General features: G+C 41.1%; 2 protein-coding genes across 5 annotated transcripts; one reads left to right on the top strand and one right to left on the bottom strand.

Annotated features, from left to right (window-relative positions):
* Positions 1-1,596: 1,596 nt before the first annotated feature.
* On the top strand, positions 1,597-7,661 carry LOC118385176 (nucleophosmin-like). Of its 4 annotated transcripts, none has more exons than XM_035772082.2 (11): positions 1,597-1,759; positions 2,947-3,026; positions 3,153-3,272; positions 3,381-3,474; positions 5,386-5,486; positions 5,762-5,787; positions 5,875-5,932; positions 6,026-6,106; positions 6,314-6,436; positions 6,619-6,693; positions 6,934-7,661. In XM_035772082.2, the coding sequence occupies exons 1-11, from the start codon at positions 1,720-1,722 to the stop codon at positions 6,982-6,984; spliced, it is 849 nt and encodes a 282-aa protein (XP_035627975.1). In that variant the 5' UTR covers positions 1,597-1,719; the 3' UTR covers positions 6,985-7,661. The 4 variants fall into 4 exon arrangements, with proteins under 4 accessions (XP_035627975.1, XP_035627977.1, XP_035627974.1 ...); XM_035772084.2 differs by having other exon boundaries at positions 5,762-5,788; positions 5,882-5,932; XM_035772081.2 differs by having other exon boundaries at positions 5,759-5,787.
* Positions 7,662-10,821: 3,160 nt separating this feature from the next.
* LOC118385653 (T-cell leukemia homeobox protein 3-like) lies at positions 10,822-20,867 on the bottom strand. The gene is made up of 3 exons (XM_035772873.2): positions 20,159-20,867; positions 17,311-17,548; positions 10,822-13,088 (listed from the first exon to the last, which is right to left on the bottom strand). The coding sequence occupies exons 1-3, from the start codon at positions 20,598-20,600 to the stop codon at positions 12,875-12,877; spliced, it is 894 nt and encodes a 297-aa protein (XP_035628766.1). The 5' UTR covers positions 20,601-20,867; the 3' UTR covers positions 10,822-12,874.
* Positions 20,868-21,965: the final 1,098 nt, after the last annotated feature.

Here is a 21,965-nt window from a genome sequence, read left to right as displayed (position 1 = left end):
CACTGCGGTCCCGTTGATGTGGACAGGGGCGTGCTCCCTCTGCTGTTTCCTGAAGTCCACGATCAGCTCCTTTAGTTTTGTTAACGTTGAGTGACATGTTATTTTCCTGGCATCACTCTCCCAAGGCCCTCACCTCCTCACTGTAGGCTTTCTCGTCATTGTTGGTAATCAGTTCTACTACTGTTGTGACGTCTGCAAACTTGAGGATTGAGTTGGAGGCGTGCATGGCCACGCAGTCATGGGTGAACAGGGGCCCCTTGTGGGGCCACAGTGTTGAGGATCAGCGAAGTCGTGTTGTTGTTTCCTACCTTCATCACCTGGGGGCGGCCCGTCGGGAAGTATGGTGTTGAATGCTGAGCTATAGTCAATGAACAGCATTCTTACATAGGTATTCCTCTTGTCCAGAAGGGATAGGGCAGTATGACAGTGATTGCATCGTCTGTGGACCTATTGGGGCGGCAATCAAATTGAAGTGGGTCTAGGGTGTCAGGTAGGGGTAAAGGTGATATGATCCTTAACTAGCCTCTCAAAGCACTTCATGATGACAGAAGTGAGTGCTACGGGGCGATAGTCATTTAGTTCAGTTACCATTTCTTTCTTGGGTACAGGAACAATGGTGGACACTTTGAAGCAAGTGGGGACAGCAGACTGGGATAGGGATAGATTAATATGTCCGGGCCGGCAGCCTTGCAAGGGTTAACACCCTTAAATGTCTTACTCATGTCGGCCATGGAGAAGGAGAGCCCACAGTCCTTGGTAGCGGGCTGCGTTGGTTGCATTTTCCTGACAGTGGGTGAAGAAGGTGTCTAGCTTGTCTGGAAGCAAGACATTGGTGTCCGTGATGTGGCTGGTTTTCCCTTTGTAGTCCGTAGACCCTGCCACATATGTCTAGTGTCTGACATGCTGACCACACCGCTTGCGTAGCGTGTACGAGCTTTGTAAAATAAATGTACACATACATGTTATCCAATCATTGCTCCAACACTGCTCGCGAGTGTCTGCGTAGCCAGGCTCTAAAATATAACTTTGTTCTATTTGTTGTGCTTGACACGCAAGTCCCGCCTCTCCCATCTCCTTGTTGGTTTTTAGGAGCATATACCCATGTGGGTGATTGAAGATGAACTGAGGTCCACAATCCAGTCCTGTTGGTAGTGCACCTTAAAACTGGCTGCCAACCGCCATATAAAGGCCAAAAAATAAGAAGCCCGAAGGAGGAGAGATTACTGGAAATTAACTGTGGGATTAATCGTAGAGGAGTGGAGGACCTTGTGCATTTCAGGTAAAATAACAACCTGATGTTAATATCCCAGGACAAATTAGCTAACAACAGCAAGCAGCTAGCTAAATTGCCATACATGTTTTTTTTAAGCTGTCCCCAAATTAATATAGTTGGTTCAGAGTTCGTTTTGACATTTCAACCTGTGAGTCCTGATCTTGTCTGGTGTTGGTAGACAAAATCAAGAAGCAGGATGGCGGACGCACGTCAGCGGTCTGGTCAGCGGTTGAATTGCGACTCCACTTTGTCTCTAATGATCATGAATATTTATAAATACGCCTCTTTCAGTAAATAACTGTGATGATTGGGCTATACCAAAGAAAATCTTCCATCAATCTAGAAAGGAGGTGTGGCCATTGAGTCCGTGTAGGGTATGCCTGCGTTGAAAGAGGTATTTCAGTTCATTTCGGAAGAGCCCGCTGTAAGTAATCACATTGAACGGGATGGACGAGGAACAAATGGGGCCACAGACCTTTCTCTATGGTAAGATGGGTTTTTAAAAACATAATTAGGTGGTTTCAGTATAGTTTCAAATCCATGTCAACTAGTTAGCAAGAAAAAGAGCTGTTCATCAGACGCCAACATCGCACGAGGTAGCTACACAGCCAGCTCAATGGCTAGCTACAGTAACTAATGTTCGTTAGCTAAAATTAATTGGGCGATGTGAGTTTCGTCAATGTATGGTTCAATAACGTTACGATTTCTGAATACAATGTCATTAGTTGCAATGCTTGGGAATGGAAATAATGTACCCAGTTGTCAGCTTGGTAGATATCCACGAGACATGGGCGGTGTTATAGTAGTTAGCTTGCAAACCATCTTGAGACCTTTTTTTTAGTAGTTCGCTAAATTGGGTAATGCTTTCATCATATTGGTTCCCTGGTTGATTTAATTTGTTGTGGTAGTTGGGCCGGACTGATAAGTTCACATTGCTGGACAAATTTGACATTACATGCGATGTTCCACAAACTACCGGGCTAGCTCGTTGGCCCTCCATGCGTCTGAACACGTGTTTTAAAGATGGCGCACAAGGCCGTCTAGAAACGTGCTCATGCAGTGCAGCAAGATGTTAACATTGCCTAAGTTGCTAGTTTTGGCTAAAGCTGTTTTAACTAGTTACCTGTGATAATTTATCCACTTTCATTAAGTTATGGGCATGTTATTGTTAAAGACGTGGCATTAACTCCCAGATTGAAATGGTGATTGGACAATTAAAATAAAACGCGAATTCCAAATTGTACATGTGGTGGTTTTTGTAAATAGTTTGACTCGCATAATGTTCATAGCAGCATGTCTAAGAGCTAGTTAGTTGCATTGAACACGTTCCCTTTGTCAGGGCTCACAACTCTTCCAACCACGTGAGTATGTGACCCATATTTTGGCCTCACCTCAGTCACCTCAAACTGGGAGATGTCTAGTAATGGGCAACCTTATCCACAAGTTAACGGTTTGGGTTTTTCCTTTTCCAGGAACGCAAGTGATTCAACATGGCATAGTCTTCAATTGAGTCGTTATTAGTTGCATCAGCCGTTTTACTGGCTGGAAAAACGCCTGAAGACCCACCATTTTTATTACAGGATAAGAAATTGCCCAGCCCAACATCGCCATCAACTAAGGGAAAGGGGTACAATGTAGTATTTCCTCATGTAATTGACACTTTTTTTCAATAGGGTGCGAGTTGAAATCTGGGAAGGATGTTGTCTTCAACCCAGAAGAGGATGACTTTGAGCACCAACTGGACTTAAGGATGGTGAGGGTTACTTACTGGTGCTTATTTTATATAATATGAATTGATGGCAATATTTCTGTTTAACCATTTCTTGTTATAGGTATGATAGACTATTTATGAACTTTGTCTCCTGTTGATTGGTCTTAGGTGTGTGTGGACCCCAGCACCAAGGATGAGCTGCATGTTGTGGAGGTGGAAGGACAGGACGCAGAGGGTGAGAAGGTGAAGGCTGTGCTAGCTGCGCTCAAACCCTCCACCTTGCCAAGTGTGAGTAGTCAGTCGTCAACACTTCTATTCTATCCCTGAGTGGGAGATGGTGGTTGTATGGCCTTGTGTGGAGTTCATGCCTATTGAGCAGTTAATTGTGTGTTGCAGGTGTGTCTTAGTGGGTTCGCAATCACATCCCCAGCAGTTTTCCGTCTCAAGGCTGGTTCTGGTCCAATCCACATCAGTGGCCAGCACCTTGTCAGTGAGTATTGCTTATCTCAGGACTGTGTTACTCCCATGGTATCTTTGGTGCTGCCATGGTTTCGACACTGCATACCAAAAGACTGAAATATCAAATACAGAGAATGATTTGGTTTGTTTTAATGTATCTTTATTAACTCCTCTAGGGTAGGGGGTAGCATTTGGAATTCTGCATGCTACTCAGGCCCAGAAGATAGGATATGCATATAATTGGTAGATTTTGATAGAAAACACTAAAGTTTCCAAAACTGTTAAAATAGTGTCTTGAGTATAACAGAATTGATTTGGCAGGTGAAAACCTGAGCGAAATCCATTCAGGAAGTAGGATTCTTTTGTTGTAGTTTTCTATTCAGTGCCATTACAGTATCCATTTCCTTAGGACTCAAATTGCAGTTCCTATGCCTTCCACCAGATGTCAAGTCTTTAGCTATTGTTTCAGGCTTGTATTCTGAAAAATGGGGGAGTAAGAGCAGTCAATGACTGGACCCTGCTGTCAGAGCTTTTTCATGCGCGCGACCGAGTGTCTTTACCTTTTATTTAGGCTAACAACAACCTGAGGATTGAATAAAAACATCGTTTGACATGTTTCTGAACTTTACGGATACAATTTGGAATTTGTCTGCCTGTTGTGACTGCGTTTGAGCCTGTGGATTACTGAAGAAAACGCACTAACAAAACAGGTTTTTGGATATGAAGAGAGACTTTATCGAACAAAAGGAACATTTATTGAGTAAATTAATCTCTTCTGAGTGCAACCATATGAAGGTCATCAAAGGCGCGTGATTCATTTGCTCTATTTCTGACTTGTGTAACTCTTCTACTTGGCTGGTTACTGTTTGTAATGATTTGTCTGCTGGGCAATGTTCTCATATAATCTTAACCTCTCTGGGATATGTGGGACGGTAGCATCCACCTGGCCAAAAGCCTGTGAAAATGCAGAGCGACAAATTCAAATAAATTACTGTAAAAATCTAACCTGAAATCACAAATGCAAGATACCAAATTAAAGCCACGTTGTGAATCCAGCCAACGCTTCAGATTTCAAAAAGGCTTTTCTTCGAAAGCAGACGAGGCTATCTGAGGATAGCACCATAGTAAGCAAACACTGACAAGCATATTTCAACCCTCCTGGAGCGACACAAAATGCAGAAATAAAGATATAATTCATGCCTTGCCTTTGAGCTTTTTTTTGGCACTCCAATATGTCCCATGAACATCGCAAATGGTCCTTTTGTTCGATTAATTCTGTAGATATATATCCAAAATGTCCCTTTATTTGGTGCGTTTGATCCAGAAAAACACCGGTACCAACTTGTGCAATGTGACTACAAAATATCTCAAAAGTTACCTGTAAACTTTGCCAAAGCATTTCAAACTACTTTTGTAATACAACTTTAGGTATTTTTTAATGTAAATATTAGATAAAATTGAAGGCTGGATGATCTGTTCAATACAGGAGGAAAACAAACTGTAGCTAGCTTTCAGGTCGCGCCTCTAACAGTCCTCTTCACTCGAGCTTCATTCTGAACAGTTCCTTCATTACACAAAGGAAAAACCTGTACCAGTTTCTAAAGACCGACTTCCAGTGGAAGTGGTAGGAACTGCAAGAAGGTCCCTTGGAAATCTGCATACCCATTGAAAAGAGGGACCTAAAAATAAAGAATCTGAATGTTTGTCCTCTGGTTTCGCCTGCTAAATACATTCTGTTATACTCAGACATGATTCAAACAGTTTTAGAAACTTCAGAGTTTTCTATCCAAATCTACTAATATCTTATCTTCTGGGGTTGAGTAGCAGGCAGTTGAATTTGGGTATGCTTTTCATTCAAAATTCCAAATGCTGTCCCCTAATCCTAGAGAAGTTAGTTGTCATATTCTATCTACTCAAAGTTAACTTGTTGTTTTTTCACTAGTGATGGGAGGAGACCAAACTTTCGACGAGGACGATGATGAAGAGGAAGGGGTACAAACGCCCAAGAAAAGGGCTGCATCAGTACCAGCACTTAAATCTCAGGTTGGTCCCGGATACTGGCCCTTAATCCAACACGACAACAGGGAAATAACTTGCGTTACAAAATGTATATATCTGGTGCCCTAATATCGCATGGCCTCCCTAGTCAAAGATGATATTTGTTGAGCTGATTTACTGATGCATTTTCAACACTGCTTACCAAAAGACTGAGACTGAAGAGGGTCATTCCCATTTCTGAATGTTATCCACTCTTTACTCTTGCGTCACATCCTCACCTCATGACACTTACCATATCCTTCCCTTTCTCTTCACAGAAGAAGATGAAGATGGATGACTATGAGGAGTAAGTGTAGTGTTTGACTGACTAACCAATGTTCCATGATGACCATGGTGAGGTTTAATCTAGAGTTGATTTGTAACATCTCTTTAGGGATGATGATGATGATGATGATGAGGAGGAGAGTGAGGCTGAAGAAACTCCTGTTAAGGTGAGTGCATTTATTTGTCCACCTGTAATATTTAGTTTAGCCTATTTTCATTCTACCTTTGAAAATGACACAAGAAACCTCTGTTTTACTCAGGTTAAGAAGACTCCATCCAAACCTCAGACTCCTGCCCAGAATGGAAAGGGCCCTAAAGCCAACACACCAGCTGGCAAACAGGTAGTCCTCTTCACACATCTTCTGCCCTACCATCACATTGTTTCTAGTCAAAGATGATATTTGTTGAGCTGATTTAATGATGCATTTTCAACACTGCTTACCAAAAGACTGAGACTGAAGATGACCACTCCTGTATCTGAGTATTGTAGTGATTGATGCATGTTAGTCATGTTACATGTCTTGTCTAACAAGTTCTCTGTTTTTCAGTCAAATATGCCTGGTGACAAAAATGGCCAGACCCCCAAAGCAACCCCTAAAACACCTCAGACCTCCAAACCAGTCCTCACCATCCCTGAGCTGAAGGCCAAGATGAAGGCGACTATGGAGAAGGTGGGTGTATGTGTTCTGTCTTGATGTATATACTATCTGGAAATACACTTGCCTAAAATGGAGATAGGATGAACTGATCTAGCTGATGTATGTTAAAGAACTGTTAACCAAAAGACTGACCGACCGAACACAAGATTAAAGGGACACATCTGAATACCTGTAGTAATGTCATATTATTTCAGGGAGTGAACCTGCCTAAACTCCAGCCCAAGTTCGAGAGCTTTGTGAAGAACAGCTTCAGAGTCACAGACACCAAGGTATGGTAATGCTCCCCAGGAACGTTGTGAAATTTGACCTGTCTGTCTGGAACATAATGTGGTTCAATTGGAAGTTTGTGAAATGACAACCATAGTGCTGTTGGAAAACATCCTGGAAGAGCAATGAAGACTACTTGGTTTTGATCAGCAGTGAGAAACGCCAGTACCTCTAAAGTTCTGAGCTCTCACTATGACATTATGATTTATGCTTTGGTAAATGTTTTTCCCATCTTTTTTCAGGCAATGGCTGAACTGTGGAAGTGGAGACAGACTGTGGAAGACAAAAAATAAATATTTTGGTATACCTTTTTTGATTTATTTTTCAACCCTTCTCCTTGACCTGCTCTGGCCTCTCCTGGCCCTTCCCATGTCAATCAAACTTCTGCAGCCCGTCCAGTCCCCGGTTTACTGCTGTGGCACACCAACTAATATGGAACTAATGACTGAGCCCCTGACCCTACCAGCACCACGACCCTCTCAGAGGGTGGGAGGGGTGATACTATTCCAGCTTTCATGTGGGTAGACCTGGGAAAACCCACTTGGAACATAACATTTTGTAAATGTGTAAAATACATACTTGCTACTGTTTGAATGTAGCATTTTTAAATTCTGGTCAGTTGGTTTTGAAGGACTGTCCTGTCCCTCTAGCATTTTGGAAGGTATCTGTTCATGCGTGTTCTTTTTGGGGGGTATGTTTGTAAATGGGTCAAGTGACTTGATGGCTGTTCATGTCATCTATAAGCTGTCGGGTCTGGATGCTCCTGTCCATCCCTTCCGGAGGGTAGGTTCCTCAGGGTCTGAGATGTTAACATTGAACACTTAATATAAGACAATATGTTAACTGGTCCAATCAGGTTTTAAGTCATGCTCACAGTTTTATATTTTGCTGTAAGGGTAGAGTGAAGCAGCTAACGCACCGGTGTCAAAGATGTCATCTGAAAGTTAATAAATAATTATATTGTATCATACTTGCTTTGTGACCTTGTAACTTCTGTTCTATTGAGTTGCTATACAATGTAAAATTAACAGCTCTCTAGCCACAGGAATATTGTGATCTGCAATAAAATAAAATGGGGGAACACTTGCCTTTTATTGATGGCTACATGGTACAATATAATTGTGACCCCTCTATCTGCATGGCTGTTAATGAGCATAAGGATTAATGATGTGGATGGTGTTCCAGTTTAATTAATACCATAATACAGACTTAGTCTGCATTACAAAATACCTTATGGTTGATAAACTATTGGCCTACTCTAATACTCATTCAGACATGAAAAGGGGCATTGTCTGACCAGAAACTACAAGACAATTGATTTTTCTGCATCATGAGGCAGAAAAATTATGTGGACAGAATGAAGCAACATCTCAAGACATCAGTCAGGAAGTTAACTTCTTGTGTATCATTGGGAAGCTACTGTCCCACCTTGCCAACATCTGGGGAAATTGCAGTGTGCAAAAATTGTAATATTAAACAATGAAATTACAAGTGTTATACATCAGTTAAAATTTTTACTTGTTAATCCAGCTGCTTTGTCAGATTTCAAAAAGGCTTTATTGCGAAAGCACCCCATGTGATTATCTGAGGACAGCGCCCCGCACAAAGAAAGCATTACATTTCCAACCAAGCAGAGGTATCACAAAAGTCAGAAATAGCGATAAAATAAATAACTTACCCTTAAAGATCTTCATCTGGTTGTAATCACAAGGGTCCAATCTACATAAATGGTCCTTTTGTTTGATAAAGTCCTTTATATCCCAAAAAGTCAGTTTCATTGGCGTGCTTGACTAATCCATCCAGTTCCCTCGTTCAAAATGCATACAAATGAAACCCTTAAATTACCAATAAACTTCTTCCAATATCAAACAACGTCCCTATTCAAACCTCAGGTACCCTAATATGTAAAGAAAAGATAACAATTTAGACAGAATACCGGAGACCATTACCGGAGATAAATAACTTAAGTGCACACCCTCACTGGAACGCGCAACAAACACTACAGCCAATTTGTAAGTCGCTCTGGATAAGAGCGTCTGCTAAATGACTTAAATGTAAATGTAAAAATGGGAGCCACTTAGAAAAACCACATTCTAGCTCATTCTTCAATCAAAAAACGAACCCGAAGCTTTCTAAAGACTGACATCTATTGGAAGCCATAGGAACTGCAATCTGGGAGGTCTTCCTTTTTTCCCCCATTCCCAGCCATTGTTATCAGTGGTGAGCTGAAAAACAAATTCTGGATGGATTGTCCTCGGGTTTTCACCTGCCATATCGGTTCTGTTATACTCACATACATTATTGTAACAGTTTTGGAAACTGTGGAGTGTTTTCTATCCAATACGAACAGTTATAGGCATATCCTAGCTTCTGGGCCTTAGTAACAGGCAGTTTACTTTGGGCACCTCATTCATCCAAACTTCTGAATACTGCCCCCTAGCCCGAAGAAGTCAAAGCTTGATCGCAAATGGGTCTTCCAAATGGACAATGACCCCAAGCAGACTTTGCCATTGTGGCAAATGGCTTAAAAGGACAACAAAGTCAAGGTATTGGAGTGGCCATTACAAAGCCCTGACCTCAGTCATGTAGAACATTTGTGGGCAGAACTGAAAAAGTGTGTGTGAGCAAGGAGGCCTACAAACCTGACTCCGTTACACCAGCTCTGTCAGGAGGAATGGGCCAAAATTCACCTAACTTATTGTGGGAAGCTTGTGGAAGGCTTTCCGAAACGTTGGACCCAAGTTAAACAATTTAAAGTCAATGCTACCAAATACTAATTGCGTGTATGTAAACTTCTGACCCACTGGGAATGTGATGAAAGAAATATAAGCTGAAATAAATCATTCTCTCTACTATTATTCTGACATTTCACATTCTTAAAATGAAGCGGTGATCCTAACTGACCTAAGGGGGATTTTTTACCAGGATTTAATGTCAGGAATTGTGAATGTATTTGCCTGAGGTGTATGTAAACTTCTGACTTCAACTGTAACTCTGGGTCTTCCTTCCCTGTCCTCCTGAGAGCCTGTTTAATCATAAGGCTTGATGGTTTTTGAAAAAGCACTTGATGAAACATTCAAAGTTCTTGAAATTCTCTTCTTATTTGAGCTGTTCTTGCCATAATATGGATGTGGTCTTTTACCAATTAGGGCTATCTTCTGTATATCACCCCTCCTTTATCACAACACAACTGCTTGGCTCAAATACATTAAGAAGGAAAGAAATTCCACAAATTATAAAGGTACACCTGTTAATTGAAATGCATTCCAGGTGACTACCTTTCACCTTTATTTAACTAGGCAAGTCAGTTAAGAACAAATTCTTATTTACAATGACAGCCTACCCCGGCAACACTGGGCCAATTGTGCACCGTCCTATGGGACTCCCAATCATGGCAGGATGTGATGCTGCCTGGATTTGAACCATGTACTGTAGTGACTCCTCTTGCACTGAGATGCAGTGCCTTAGACCACTGTGCCAATTGGGAGCCCAAAGAGAATAGTTGAGAGAATGTTGCTGTCAGAGTGTGCAAAGTTGTCATCAAGGCAAAGGGTGTCTACTATAAAATATATTTTGATTTGTTTAACACTTTTTTGGTAACTACATGATTCCGTATTTGTTATTTCATAGTTTTTATGTCTTCACTATTATTCTTCAATGTAGAAAATAGTAAAAATAAAGAAAGATCCTGGATTGAATAGGTGTGCCCAAACTTTTGACTGGTACTGTATGTTATCATTTTGTTTGGATCACATTCATAATGGACACAAAACTCAGACCTATCCATCTCACACAAGTCAGCTGAATGTGAGTCAGCAGCACTCAGGGAGAGGGGCTATGATGGAGAGAGTCTTTTTATGGTCTCTGTGGATCTCCTCACCCCCTGTAAGTGCCTTAGATCTGTCGAATAGGCTAAATCTGCCCTGGTCAATGTGTTGTCTCCAAGAGAGCGTTAGTGATATGGATCTTTATGGTGCAGTTCAGTTTGCATTGAAGTGTGTAATGACCATGTTGTGCAGATATTACATTGTATATGTAAACACAGTAGCTATGGAGACCAATAGAATGACACACATAAAGAGAGTGATTCAAAGCAAAAACAAGATAATACTTTTTTGTCATTAGGTTTTAGTTAGTTGTTTACATATTTATCAAATACAAAGTATAATACATCGGGAGGCATCCTGTTATCATCCATCTGTTGCCTCAAACATTCCCAGATGTCTCATAGGACTCAGGTCGAGTATGCCACTCTCATGCCCGTCCCGGTTATTGGCCAAGATCTCGCGATACATGGCCCCATCCATCCTCCCCTCAATACGGTGCAGTCGTCCTGTCCCCTTTGCAGAAAATCATCCCCAAAGAATGATGTTTCCACCTCCATGCTTCACAGTTGGGATGGTGTTCTTGGGGTTGTACTCATCCTTCTTCTTCCTCCAAACACGCCCAGTGGAGTTTAGACCAAAAAGCTCTATTTTTGTCTCATCAGACCACATGACCTTCTCCCATTCCTCCTCTGGATCATCCAGATGGTCATTGGCAAACTTCAGACGGGCCTGGCCATGCGCTGGCTTGAGCAGGGGGACCTTGCGTGCGCTGCAGGATTTTAGTCCATGACGGCGTAGTGTGTTACTAATGATTTTCTTTGAGACTGTGGTCCCAGCTCTCTTCAGGTCATTGACCAGGTCCTGCCGTGTAGTTCTGGGCTGATCCCTCACCTTCCTCGTGATCATTGATGCCCCACGAGGTGAGATCTTGCATGGAGCCCCAGGTGATTGACCGTCATCTTGAACTTATTCCATTTTCTAATAATTGCACCAACAGTTGTTGCCTTCTCACCAAGCTGCTTGCCTATTGTCCTGTAGCCCATCCCAGCCTTGTGCAGGTCTACAATTTTATCCCTGATGTCCTTACACAGCTATCTGGTCTTGGCCATTGTGGAGAGGTTGGAGTCTGTTTGATTGAGTGTGCGGACAGGTGTCTTTTATACAGGTAATGAGTTCAAACAGGTGCAGTTAATACAGGTAATGAGTGGAGAACAGGAGGGATTCTTAAAGAAAAACTAACAGGTCTGTGAGAGCCGGAATTCTTACTGGTTGGTAGGTGATCAAATACGTATGTCATGCAATAAAATGCAAATTAATGACTTAAAAATCATACAATGTGATTTTCTGGATTTTTGTTTTAGATTCCGTCTCTCACAGTTGAAGTGTACCTATGATAAAAATTACAGACCTCTACATGCTTTGTAAGTAGGAAAACATGCAAAATCAGCAGTGTATCAAATACTTGTTCTCCCCACTGTATATGTATTGCTAGTGTTCCAGGTCTATCCTGTTTAAGAAGGTAGGGGTTATCTAGTTTTGGATGCCCAGACAAAACTAAACACTACCCCAATAGAACAGTAAGCAGTCGATCCTACAAAATCTCACTTGTAGATATCTGGTTTCATAGTTTCCCTTCTTATTTAAATGTAACCACTGCATGACCCCTAATTGAGTTTTAGAGTGATAATAAATTGGAATTGAAGCCTGTACGTGTACCTACATTCAGTGGCATTCTAGGATCAGTGTTGCCTATGTCCGCCAATACAAAAATCCTTCTTACTAGCAGGCCAGAGAGGACACAATTAGATTTATTTCAAGATGGAAAAGGAGGATGATTAGATTGATTCCATGCAACAACAAATGTTTATATCTTCTCAAAATATTAGTGTATTCTCACTCTCTCCATTTCCCATCAATTTTCTCAGCAGACTGGTCAGCTTTTAGATGCAAGGGCACAGAGCTGGTAGTGTAATTAGTGGTGAATGAACAGATGGGACGTGGGAGGAAGAAATGTTCCAATCTGTGCTGCGTCAGTCAGTCAATATGTCCATTTGGAATTGTGGGGCTGGCTCAGTGATGTGTGTCGCATACATCGCCACAGGTCATAAGCTACCAACCATGACTTATCGGACACAAGGGCCAATGCAGCGTACGTTCTGTATGGCCAGATCATATCAGGGTAGGAAACTACAGAGTTTTTGTTTCATCTTCAGACTCACTTTGGCTATGTTCTGGAAGGAAAATAATAAATCACTCAATTCACTTTGCTCACAGGTCAGTCACCTTGGTGCAGTTTCTTAGATATCAGTCAGTAAGCTTTTGGGCAAGTCAGAGTGTGTAATGTCCAGGGTCCCTGTCACACTAGTGCAGTGACACGGCCCATCTTTGCTGCTTCATCAGAAGCCCACGGCTGCAGGTTCTGCAGTGCGAACAGGGAGGAGTTGTGGATGCAGAGTGGATCGGATGGAACTGAGTCGCTCAGGGACTTCTGAAAGGCATCATGCTGCAGCTGGATAATCAGCCGATTGGCCTGCTGACGCTCCGCTTCCCTCTCCTCAGCCGTCTGTCGCCTGGCAACGAAGACAGGGCGGGTAGGTAGAGGATAGGGACAGACGCAGACAGGACACTTATTAAGATTCACTGTTAGAGGGCTTGGCTATACAGAGAGAAAATGTGAGGCTCCCAGAGACATCAGAATAGGGACACTGATGACAACCACCTGTCAGCAGCTATCACATGGTTGGTACAGTACAGCAGGAGAGACACCACACTGGCATGAGCCATAATGACACATGGGAGGAACCAGAGAGGACACTAACCAATGTTGCCAAACAAAACCAGATTGCACATGATTGCACTCAGGATGGAGCCACTCTTGCAGACAATCTTGCAGATAATATTTGTAACAAGAACTTTTCAGTGAATATGTTATACTTTGTAGAAAGCACTATCAAAAATGTAACATATTGGTGTTATCCTTATTTTTAGGTAAATTTGCAAACATCAAATTGGTAGGCCTAATTTATAATTTGTTGTTTGACCTTTGACACGTTCCAACAGCAACCTGGTGTCAGTAAAGTAGCTGGACTAGGCTACAGTATCATCGCATTAATAATCACTTGTTTCCAAAAATATAAGAATGGTTGGTGTTTTTCAGTCCAATAAATCTAGCTGCAAATTGTTTCATAATACGCCTACAACTTAAATGCTAGGTTAGGATATGTTAAACTACGTTTCATAATGATATTACCATAAAATAGGCTTGTTACACTTGTTGGCTATATAACCTATGGTTTTCTTTGTCGAATAGAAATAATAATGCAGATACAGTGGCAAGAAAAAGTATGTGAACCCTTTGGGAAATACCTGGATTTCTGCATAAATTGGTCATAACATTTGTCTGATCTTCATCTAGGTCACAACAATAGACAAACACAGTCTGTTTAAACTAATAACACACAGACAAGTATACATTTTCATGTCTTTATTGAACACACAGTGTAAACATTCACAGTGCAGGGTGGGAAAAGTATATGAACCCTTGAATTGAATAACTGGTTGACCTTCCTTCGGCAGCAAAAACCTCAACCAAACGTTTTATATAGTTGCGGATCAGACCTGCACAACGGTCAGGAGGAATTTTGGACCATTCCACTTTACAAAACTGTTTCAGTTCAGCAATATTATTGGGATGTCTGGTGTGAACTGCTTTCTTGAGGTCATGCCACAGCATTTCAATCAGGTTGAGGTCAGGACTCTGACTAGGCCACTCCAGAAGGCGTATTTTGTATGTCCTCCCATGAACACCATTCTTGTTCTACGCATCATAGACTCGTCAACAGAGATGTTCGCATGTTACCAGAGATTTCTGTAAGACTTTAGCTGACACTCTAGGATTCTTCTTAACTTCACTAGGGTAGGGGGCACTATTTTCACTTCCGGCTGAAAAGCGTGCCCAAAGTAAACTGCCTGCTACTCAGGCCCAGAAGTTAGGATGTGCATCTAATTGGTAGATTTGGATAAGAAAACACTCTAAAGTTTCCAAAACTGTTAAAATAATGTCTGTGAGTATAACAGAACTGATATGTCAGGCAAAAAAAGTCCATCCAGGAAGTGGGATTTATTTTTATTTTTGTATTTTTGTATTGAAAGCCATTACAGTATCCATTGACTTAGAACTCAAAGTGCACTTCCTATAGCTTCCACTAGATGTCAACAGTCTATAGAAATTGTTTTAGGCTTGTATTCTGATAAATGAGGGAGTAAGAGGACTCTGAATGAGTGAACACTGCAGTGGCCCAGAGCTTTTTCATGCGCGGGACCGAGAGCGCGCCTTTCTTGTTTACCTTTTATATTGACTACGTTATTGTCCGATTGATTATAAACATCATTTGACATGTTTCTACGAACTTTACGGATACTATTTGGATTTTTGTCTGCCTGTTGTGACTGCGTTTGAGCCTGTGGATTACTGAACAAAACATGCGAACAAAACTGAGGTTTTGGATATAAACATGTACTTTATTGAACAAAACTAACATTTATTGAGTAAATGGGAATCTCCTGAGTGCAACCATATGAAGATCATCAAAGGTAAGTGATACATTTTATCACTATTTCTGACTTGTGTTACTCCTCTACTTGGCTGGTTACTGTTTGTAATGATTTGTCTGCTGGGCGTTGTTCTCAGATAATCGCATGGTATGCTTTCGCCGTAAAGACTTCTTTAAATCTGACACCGTGGTTGGATTAACAAGAAGTTAATCTTTAAACTGATGTATAACACTTGTATGCTTCATGAATTTTTATAATGAGTATTTCTGTTTTTGTATTTGGCGCTCTGCAATTTCACTGGATGTTGGCCAGGTGGGACGCTACCGTCCCACGTCCCCTAGTGAGGAACCTCATTGAGCATTCTGCGCTGTGCTCTTGCAGTCATCTTTGCAGAATGGCCACTTCTAGGGAGAGTAGCAACAGTGCTGAACTTTCTCCATTTATAGACAATTTGTCTCACTGTGGACTGATGAACATCAAGGCTTTTAGAGATATTCTTGTAACCCTTTCCAGCTTTATGCAAGTCTACAATTCTTAAACTTAGGTCTTCTGAGATCTCTTTTGCTCGAGGCATGGTTCACATCAGGCAATACTTCTTCTGAATAGCAAATTCAAATTTTGTGAGTGTTTTTTATAGAGCAAGGCAGCTCTAACCAACATCTCCAATCTGGTCTCATTGATTGAACTCCTGGTTAGCTGACTCCTGACTCCAATTAGCTTTTGGAGAAGTCATTAGCCTCGGGGTTCACATACTTTCCCCAACCTACACTGTGAATGTTTAAATGATGTATTCAATATAGACAAAAAAATACAATAATGTGTGTGTTATTAGTTTAAGCACACTATGTTTGTCTATTGGTGTGACTTAGACGAAGATCAGATCAAATTTGATGACCAATTTATGTAGAAATCCAGGCAATTCCAAAGGGTTCACATACATTTTCTTGCCACATAACATACATAGAGGAGTCCTCACCCAACATAAGATAGACTATAGGCAAAACGTGTTTTGGCATGAGTCAATTGGTTGGCCAACTGCAGTACATCTTACTTACTCAACAAATCAAACAGATGAAACTAGAGCCATGACAATAGTTGACGAAACTCATAAACCTAGCCCTATCAAACTAACTCTCTTAACATTGTTTATTGTATTCTGGTTTATTGCATTTGTTCCAAAAATGCTCTTTCCCCGATATAACATCACATTTTATTGTGTTGCCTACATTACATGTTATTGTGTAGCCTGCCCTGCAGTGTGTTTGTGCAAGTGATCCAGTTCATATTTGATAAGTTATTAAATGTGAATGTTTTATCGCCAACACTGTCAAGAGATATTTTCCATATACCACAAACTCTTTGATCCAAACACTTAGTCCAATATCAATGTCACTCTATAGAGCTGAATGAAAGGTGTTTGGGAAAGTACAATCCATGGACTGTCCCCAGCCTTCTGTTCTGACTGTAGACAGTTAAGGAAGGTAAAGACAGGTTGGGTTGGTGAGGCTGAGTTATAAGTGACAAAAAGGGTGTGAATATTCCAGTTAGGTTGAGTGCACATGAATTATTGGGTCTCCATTTGACACGTTCTGACCTCAGTTCCTTTGTTTTGTCTTTGTTTCTATGGTCAGGGCGTGAGTTGGGGTGGGCAGTCTGTTTGTTTTTCTATGTTTGGTTTCTGTGTTCGGCCTAGTATGGTTCTCAATCAGAGGCAGGTGTCGTTAGTTGTCTCTGATTGAGAATCATACTTAGGTAGCCTTTTTTCCACCTGTGTTTCGTGGGTGTTTGTTTTCCGTGTGTGTTTTTTGCCACACGGTACTGTTTCGGTTTCGTTCGTTTCACGTTTATTGTTTTGTAGTTTTCAGTTTGTCTTTAAATAAACGTTATGGACACTTACCAAGCTGCGCATTTGTCCTCCGATCCTTCTCTCTACTCCTCCTCAGAAGAGGAAGAGGAATGCCGTTACACCATTAGCATTGATAAACAGTTATCTAGGGCCTTAGCACACCTCTATAACGGGTATTAGAAATCTAAGTTACTGGTGATATTGCAGTTTTATTCAAACTATAATTCTCAAAATTGGAAACTGACATTAGAAAGTGGTACCTGATGTTGTGTTAGCCACTGACAGAGAGTAAACCCAGACTAGATCGTCCTCTTTCTCCAGAGAAACCACTCATAAAACCACTCATCCTCATCTCTCTTCCTCCCCTCTCCTTCTCCAGCTCAGTGTCTCACCTCCACTTGGTCCTGCGGTTCTGGAACCAGGTCTTGACCTGTGCGTCGGTCATCTTGAGGGTCTTGGCGAGAGCAGCCCGCTCAGCGCTGGCTAGGTACTTCTGTCTGTGGAAGCGTTTCTCCAGCTCACAGATCTGCACCCGGGAGAAGGATGTCCGCGGCTTCTTCCTCTTCGGAGGGGTGCGGTTCTGGTAGGGGTGACCGATTCGCCGGGCCACTGTGAATGGTGTCAGTGCAGCTATGTGTGTGTAGGTGTGTGAGGAAGGGACATTGGACAAACAAAGAGAGCAGGTCATGCACAGGTTAACAGGATCTTGTGTTGTGTTCAGTTTGTTGAAGGACATTACATTCCGCATTGCAATATCTACATGTGATCTAAAATCTAAATAAATTCACAGCTCATTGGTTTGACCTACTAATATACCCCCCTCCTCTCTGTCATAGAGCTGGAATGTTTGAGTGTTTTATGGGTCTTTAGAGGCCTATTTTTCCCCATTGGATAATGCTATTCTTATCCAAACAAAATCCATGTTCAACATATTTTTAACTGTTAGCATTTTTTTTCGAACAAAATGATACATTCTGTCTAAGTCCATGGTTAAATACAAGTCAAAATCCAGATCTTTCATTTCCTCTTATACAATGGGTTTTTATAGTAGTTCATAGTAGCAGACAGATTGCTGTAGCAGTGGCATAATATTCTGAATATTTATAGGCCTACACATTGACAGTTAATTATGCTGAGGATGTCGATGAAAAGAGGTGAATGTTTTCACAATTCATTTCTGGTGTGGAGAGCTTCTTGCTTTTGTCACAAAATGCGGACAAAGAATCATATATAACCCCCCTGCAATATTAATGACACTTTACATCGTCATAGTTCCCCCCCAGAAGTCGACAAAGGTGCTGAAAAATATTACAGGCCACCCACTGGAACACAGAATGGGAAACATTTATGTTTCAGATGAAGAGGTTCTCCTCTTTTTATTTTTTGGAGTGTCCCGATTATGTTATTACAACTTGACAATAAAATAACGGATAAGGCAAACAGTAGGCTACCATATTGGCCAATTATGTGTTTAGAATTCATTTCTGTTGAAAATAATAAGTAGTTGTAACTTATTAATAAGAATAATCTACTCTCAGTTACTCTAGATGTTCCATGTAAACGTTTAGTTAAAAAAATAGAAACAGAAATCCAAAAAGCAAATGGATTAATTAATTAATAAATGCACATTGTGTTAGTCTATACCCCATTATATAATAATAATACACTTATAATTGTAATATTTCCTATTTAGCAAAACACGCACACTAATAACGGGGACTATGAAGAAACACACACAGGCACAGACAGTCGCATACACACGCTAACACACGCACTCTACACACACCTACACACAGATTTTGTATTGTAGATATGTGATTAGTAGAGCAGTGGCCTGAGGGAACACGCTTAATGTGTTATGAAAAGTGTTATGAAATGTAACAATGTAATATTTTAAATTGTATATAACTGCCTTAATGTTGCTGCACTCCAGGAAGAGTAGCTGCTGGAGCTAATGGTGATCCTTAATGAATACAAATACACGCACGCACACAGACACACGCACGCACACAGACACACACAGACACACACACACACAGACACACAGACACACAGACACACACACACACACACACGCAACTGTTCCTTCACTAATTAGGTTTAGTTGCGGGAGACAAGTGGTGTAGCTAATAGCCAATATAAAGATGTCTGAAACACTTGTGCAATGTATCGTAGCAATTTCGATAAAAGCGCATCCCTCCTATCGATTTAATCAATCGAAATAGAAGCGAAATAATTATTGTTCAATGCGAGTCTACAATGTGTGTTTATTTCTTCGAATTACACTGGTTGCAATTTGATATTTGTGATCAGTTTATATTTGCATGTTATATTTTGTGGTAAACCTGTAAGAAAGTTGTGTCTTAGTTTAATGGTGCAAATGGCAAGTATTGTAACTTGTGCCAAATGTACCGAGAACAACCCTAATTCGGCGAGTATTTCTACAGGCCTACTCCACATTTAAAAGTATTTGTATCGTTTTATGTCAAATCAAATTGTATTCGTCACATGCGCCGAATACAACAGGTGTAGTAGACCTTGCAGTGAAATGCTTACCTACAAGCCCTTAACCAACAATGCAGTTTTAAGAAAAATACGGGTTAATTAAAAAATAGATAAGTAAAAAATAAACGTAACAAATAATTACAGAGCAGCAGTAAAATAACAATAGTGAGGCTACATACAGGGGGTACCGGTACAGAGTCAATGTGTCGGTTAGTCGAGGTAATTGAGGTTATATATACATGTAGGTGGAGGCTTTATCCTTTGAGGTAAACCTTACTTTGAAATATTACATAATATGATGAATAATTAAATGTTTAATTATTTATCTGTTTTTCAATCAAATATTTGTTTTTATGATGCTATTGTTGATTTTATTTATGTGAACATGTAGCCCAGGCCTACATATTTTCCCTCAAAATAGAGGTTTCAGAATTAGACTAAAATGCAAGTTCATCTGGTGAACTGTTTAGACGAGCCCAGTATACTTTATTTATGTCCCAGTTCCATTCCGTTTCAACTCCATGGGTGAAATGAAAATGCATCTTTGAAAAAGAATAGTCTAGCATACGAAAACCCTGAATTTACCGATTTAAAATGGAAATGACCACATCCTGGTCAATAGGCCGACCTACTGACCTATATCCCAACTAGCCAATGTGCTTTTATGGCCGTTTTCCCAGACATTAAGCCTAGCTACTCCTGGAGTAAGATACACTTTGAATGGAGATAGTTTACCTGCGAATCTTTCCTTTGCGAATCTTTGGCTGCTCTCCATCCAGGGGAAGCTGATGCTCCCTAGCCCTGGTACCGCGCTGGCTATAGAAGGAGGCACTGCCGCGGCCAGCGGCCTGTGCGCCGGGACGCGTATCACCCCTCCTGGGTTGAAAGTCAAGTTCACTCCGTATGCACTTGATTCCTCGTATGATGATGCAAGGCCATGAAAAGAACCGGAAAGCGAAGTGAAGGGCGCTGCACTGGCTCCAGTTGGACTATCGAGGTGGTAACCTCCTCCACTTGTGGAGTTGCCAGTATCCGAACCACTCCGGGTTGTATTCTGTGATTCTTCCTGGTCGGTACCACTAAGAATCTGGTCAATGCCGAAACTAATAGGTTCATGCTGGGCAGGTTGTGGGGGCTGATTTACGCCACTGGGGCTTGTGCTTGGCGCCCGTTCCATTCTCGCTCCCAGAACCTTTCCAGCCCCTTTATGCAGTCCTCGGTCAGAGCCGATGATGCAAAGGGAACAACGTGTACAATTAAAAATTAGCTTATATCGGGTTAAGCATCTAGCTCTTTCCCTTTTAAAGCTCGTTTTGGAGTATGCTTTCTATGGCCTTCTATGGCAGCGAGTTTTCCACCATCCTTCGCGGCTCTGAAGGATCCGTCCATCTGAAATTTGAAGAAGTTTTAAGTTTTAAATTCGATTTTGCTGTGCAGGGCAATCGCTGCTTGGGACAATTGTCCTCTGCCCACACCCCCGCCGCAATAACGTTTCCTCTTTCCCTCTTCCTATTGGTTGGAGGAGCTTTTCCGCCACATCATTGGTTGAACTATTAACTTTAATTTTTTCAATTTAATGCGATCTATGGGAACATTCCCAAGTGACATACTTTCTTAAAAGGGGAACATTGTAGCGGATTCATTAATATATTTATTGTCTGTATAGTCGACTCTCAATGATGCGTTGTTATAGTGTATCGTATCATAAACACGGTTTATAAAAGGAGATTTAATGGCACTGCATAATGATTATGCATGCATTCCTAATTAGACTAGTTCTACATGAGTGGTTTATCCAAATTCTGATTTGTATCATTTGAGTTTCTACTTTAAAAGTTCATAGCCTATTTTGTGTTTTGATAGGTTTATAGGTTATATTTTACAAACGTTATGCATTTGCTTTGGATCGAAAATAATGTAGGACTATTAATTACAATGAAGTGGAAGCCTACACAAAATGACAATAACAAAACGCTTTCATGCCAGCAAACCTATAAAGGAAGCATCATATTGGCATCGTCCCACACACCACTGGTGGTGGCATGGTGACGATGGTCAATTCCGATTGGTCACTGCAAGCAAAATAAGAATGCGGGGTTATGCTTAATTGAGAAACATCGATACAGAGGCAACTGAGGGCTGCAGAATTGATTATCACTCGCCACTAGTCGTGGATTGGACACAACATAGGCTAAATGAATTTATTTACAAACCTTGCGCGTTGGCTTTTCACTGGGGCAGCGATTATCTTGATTATTGTTTATTTATTTAACTAGGCAAATCCGTTAATTTAAGAACAAACCATAATTTACAATGACGGCCTATCGAGGAACAGTGCGTTAACTGTCTTGTTCAGGGGCAGAACGAAATATTTTTTACCTTGTCAGCTCGGGGATTCGATCAGATTCATATATCAACAGCGAATTTGAGCTTTGAACTCGCAAGTCGAATTTGGGCAATGTACGCATCAGTTATAGTCGTTGATAGGCTGCTGATGAAGTTTCAATTCCACTCCAACGAAGCGGCTTGTCGTTTCAATGCT

This window comes from Oncorhynchus keta, chromosome 6, assembly GCF_023373465.1.
Source record: "Oncorhynchus keta strain PuntledgeMale-10-30-2019 chromosome 6, Oket_V2, whole genome shotgun sequence".
In the NCBI taxonomy this organism is placed as follows: Eukaryota; Metazoa; Chordata; class Actinopteri; order Salmoniformes; family Salmonidae; genus Oncorhynchus; species Oncorhynchus keta.
Note: the sequence above shows the minus strand (reverse complement) of the source record. Positions and strands in the feature narration are given on the sequence as shown.

Bases quoted from the DNA above. Each gene is read 5' to 3' on its own strand.
- LOC118385176 (XM_035772081.2), top strand. From the start codon at position 1,720: ATGGACGAGGAACAAATGGGGCCACAGACCTTTCTCTATG. The intron at 5,933-6,025 runs GTGAGTGCATTT...TGTTTTACTCAG, and splicing joins CTGAAGAAACTCCTGTTAAG to GTTAAGAAGACTCCATCCAA. The intron at 6,437-6,618 runs GTGGGTGTATGT...ATATTATTTCAG, and splicing joins TGAAGGCGACTATGGAGAAG to GGAGTGAACCTGCCTAAACT.
- LOC118385653 (XM_035772873.2), bottom strand. From the start codon at position 20,600: ATGGAACGGGCGCCAAGCACAAGCCCCAGTGGCGTAAATCAGCCCCCA. The intron at 17,549-20,158 runs GTAAACTATCTC...ACACACACATAG, and splicing joins CGCAAAGGAAAGATTCGCAG to CTGCACTGACACCATTCACA. The intron at 13,089-17,310 runs GTGAGACACTGA...CTTCGTTGCCAG, and splicing joins AACCGCAGGACCAAGTGGAG to GCGACAGACGGCTGAGGAGA.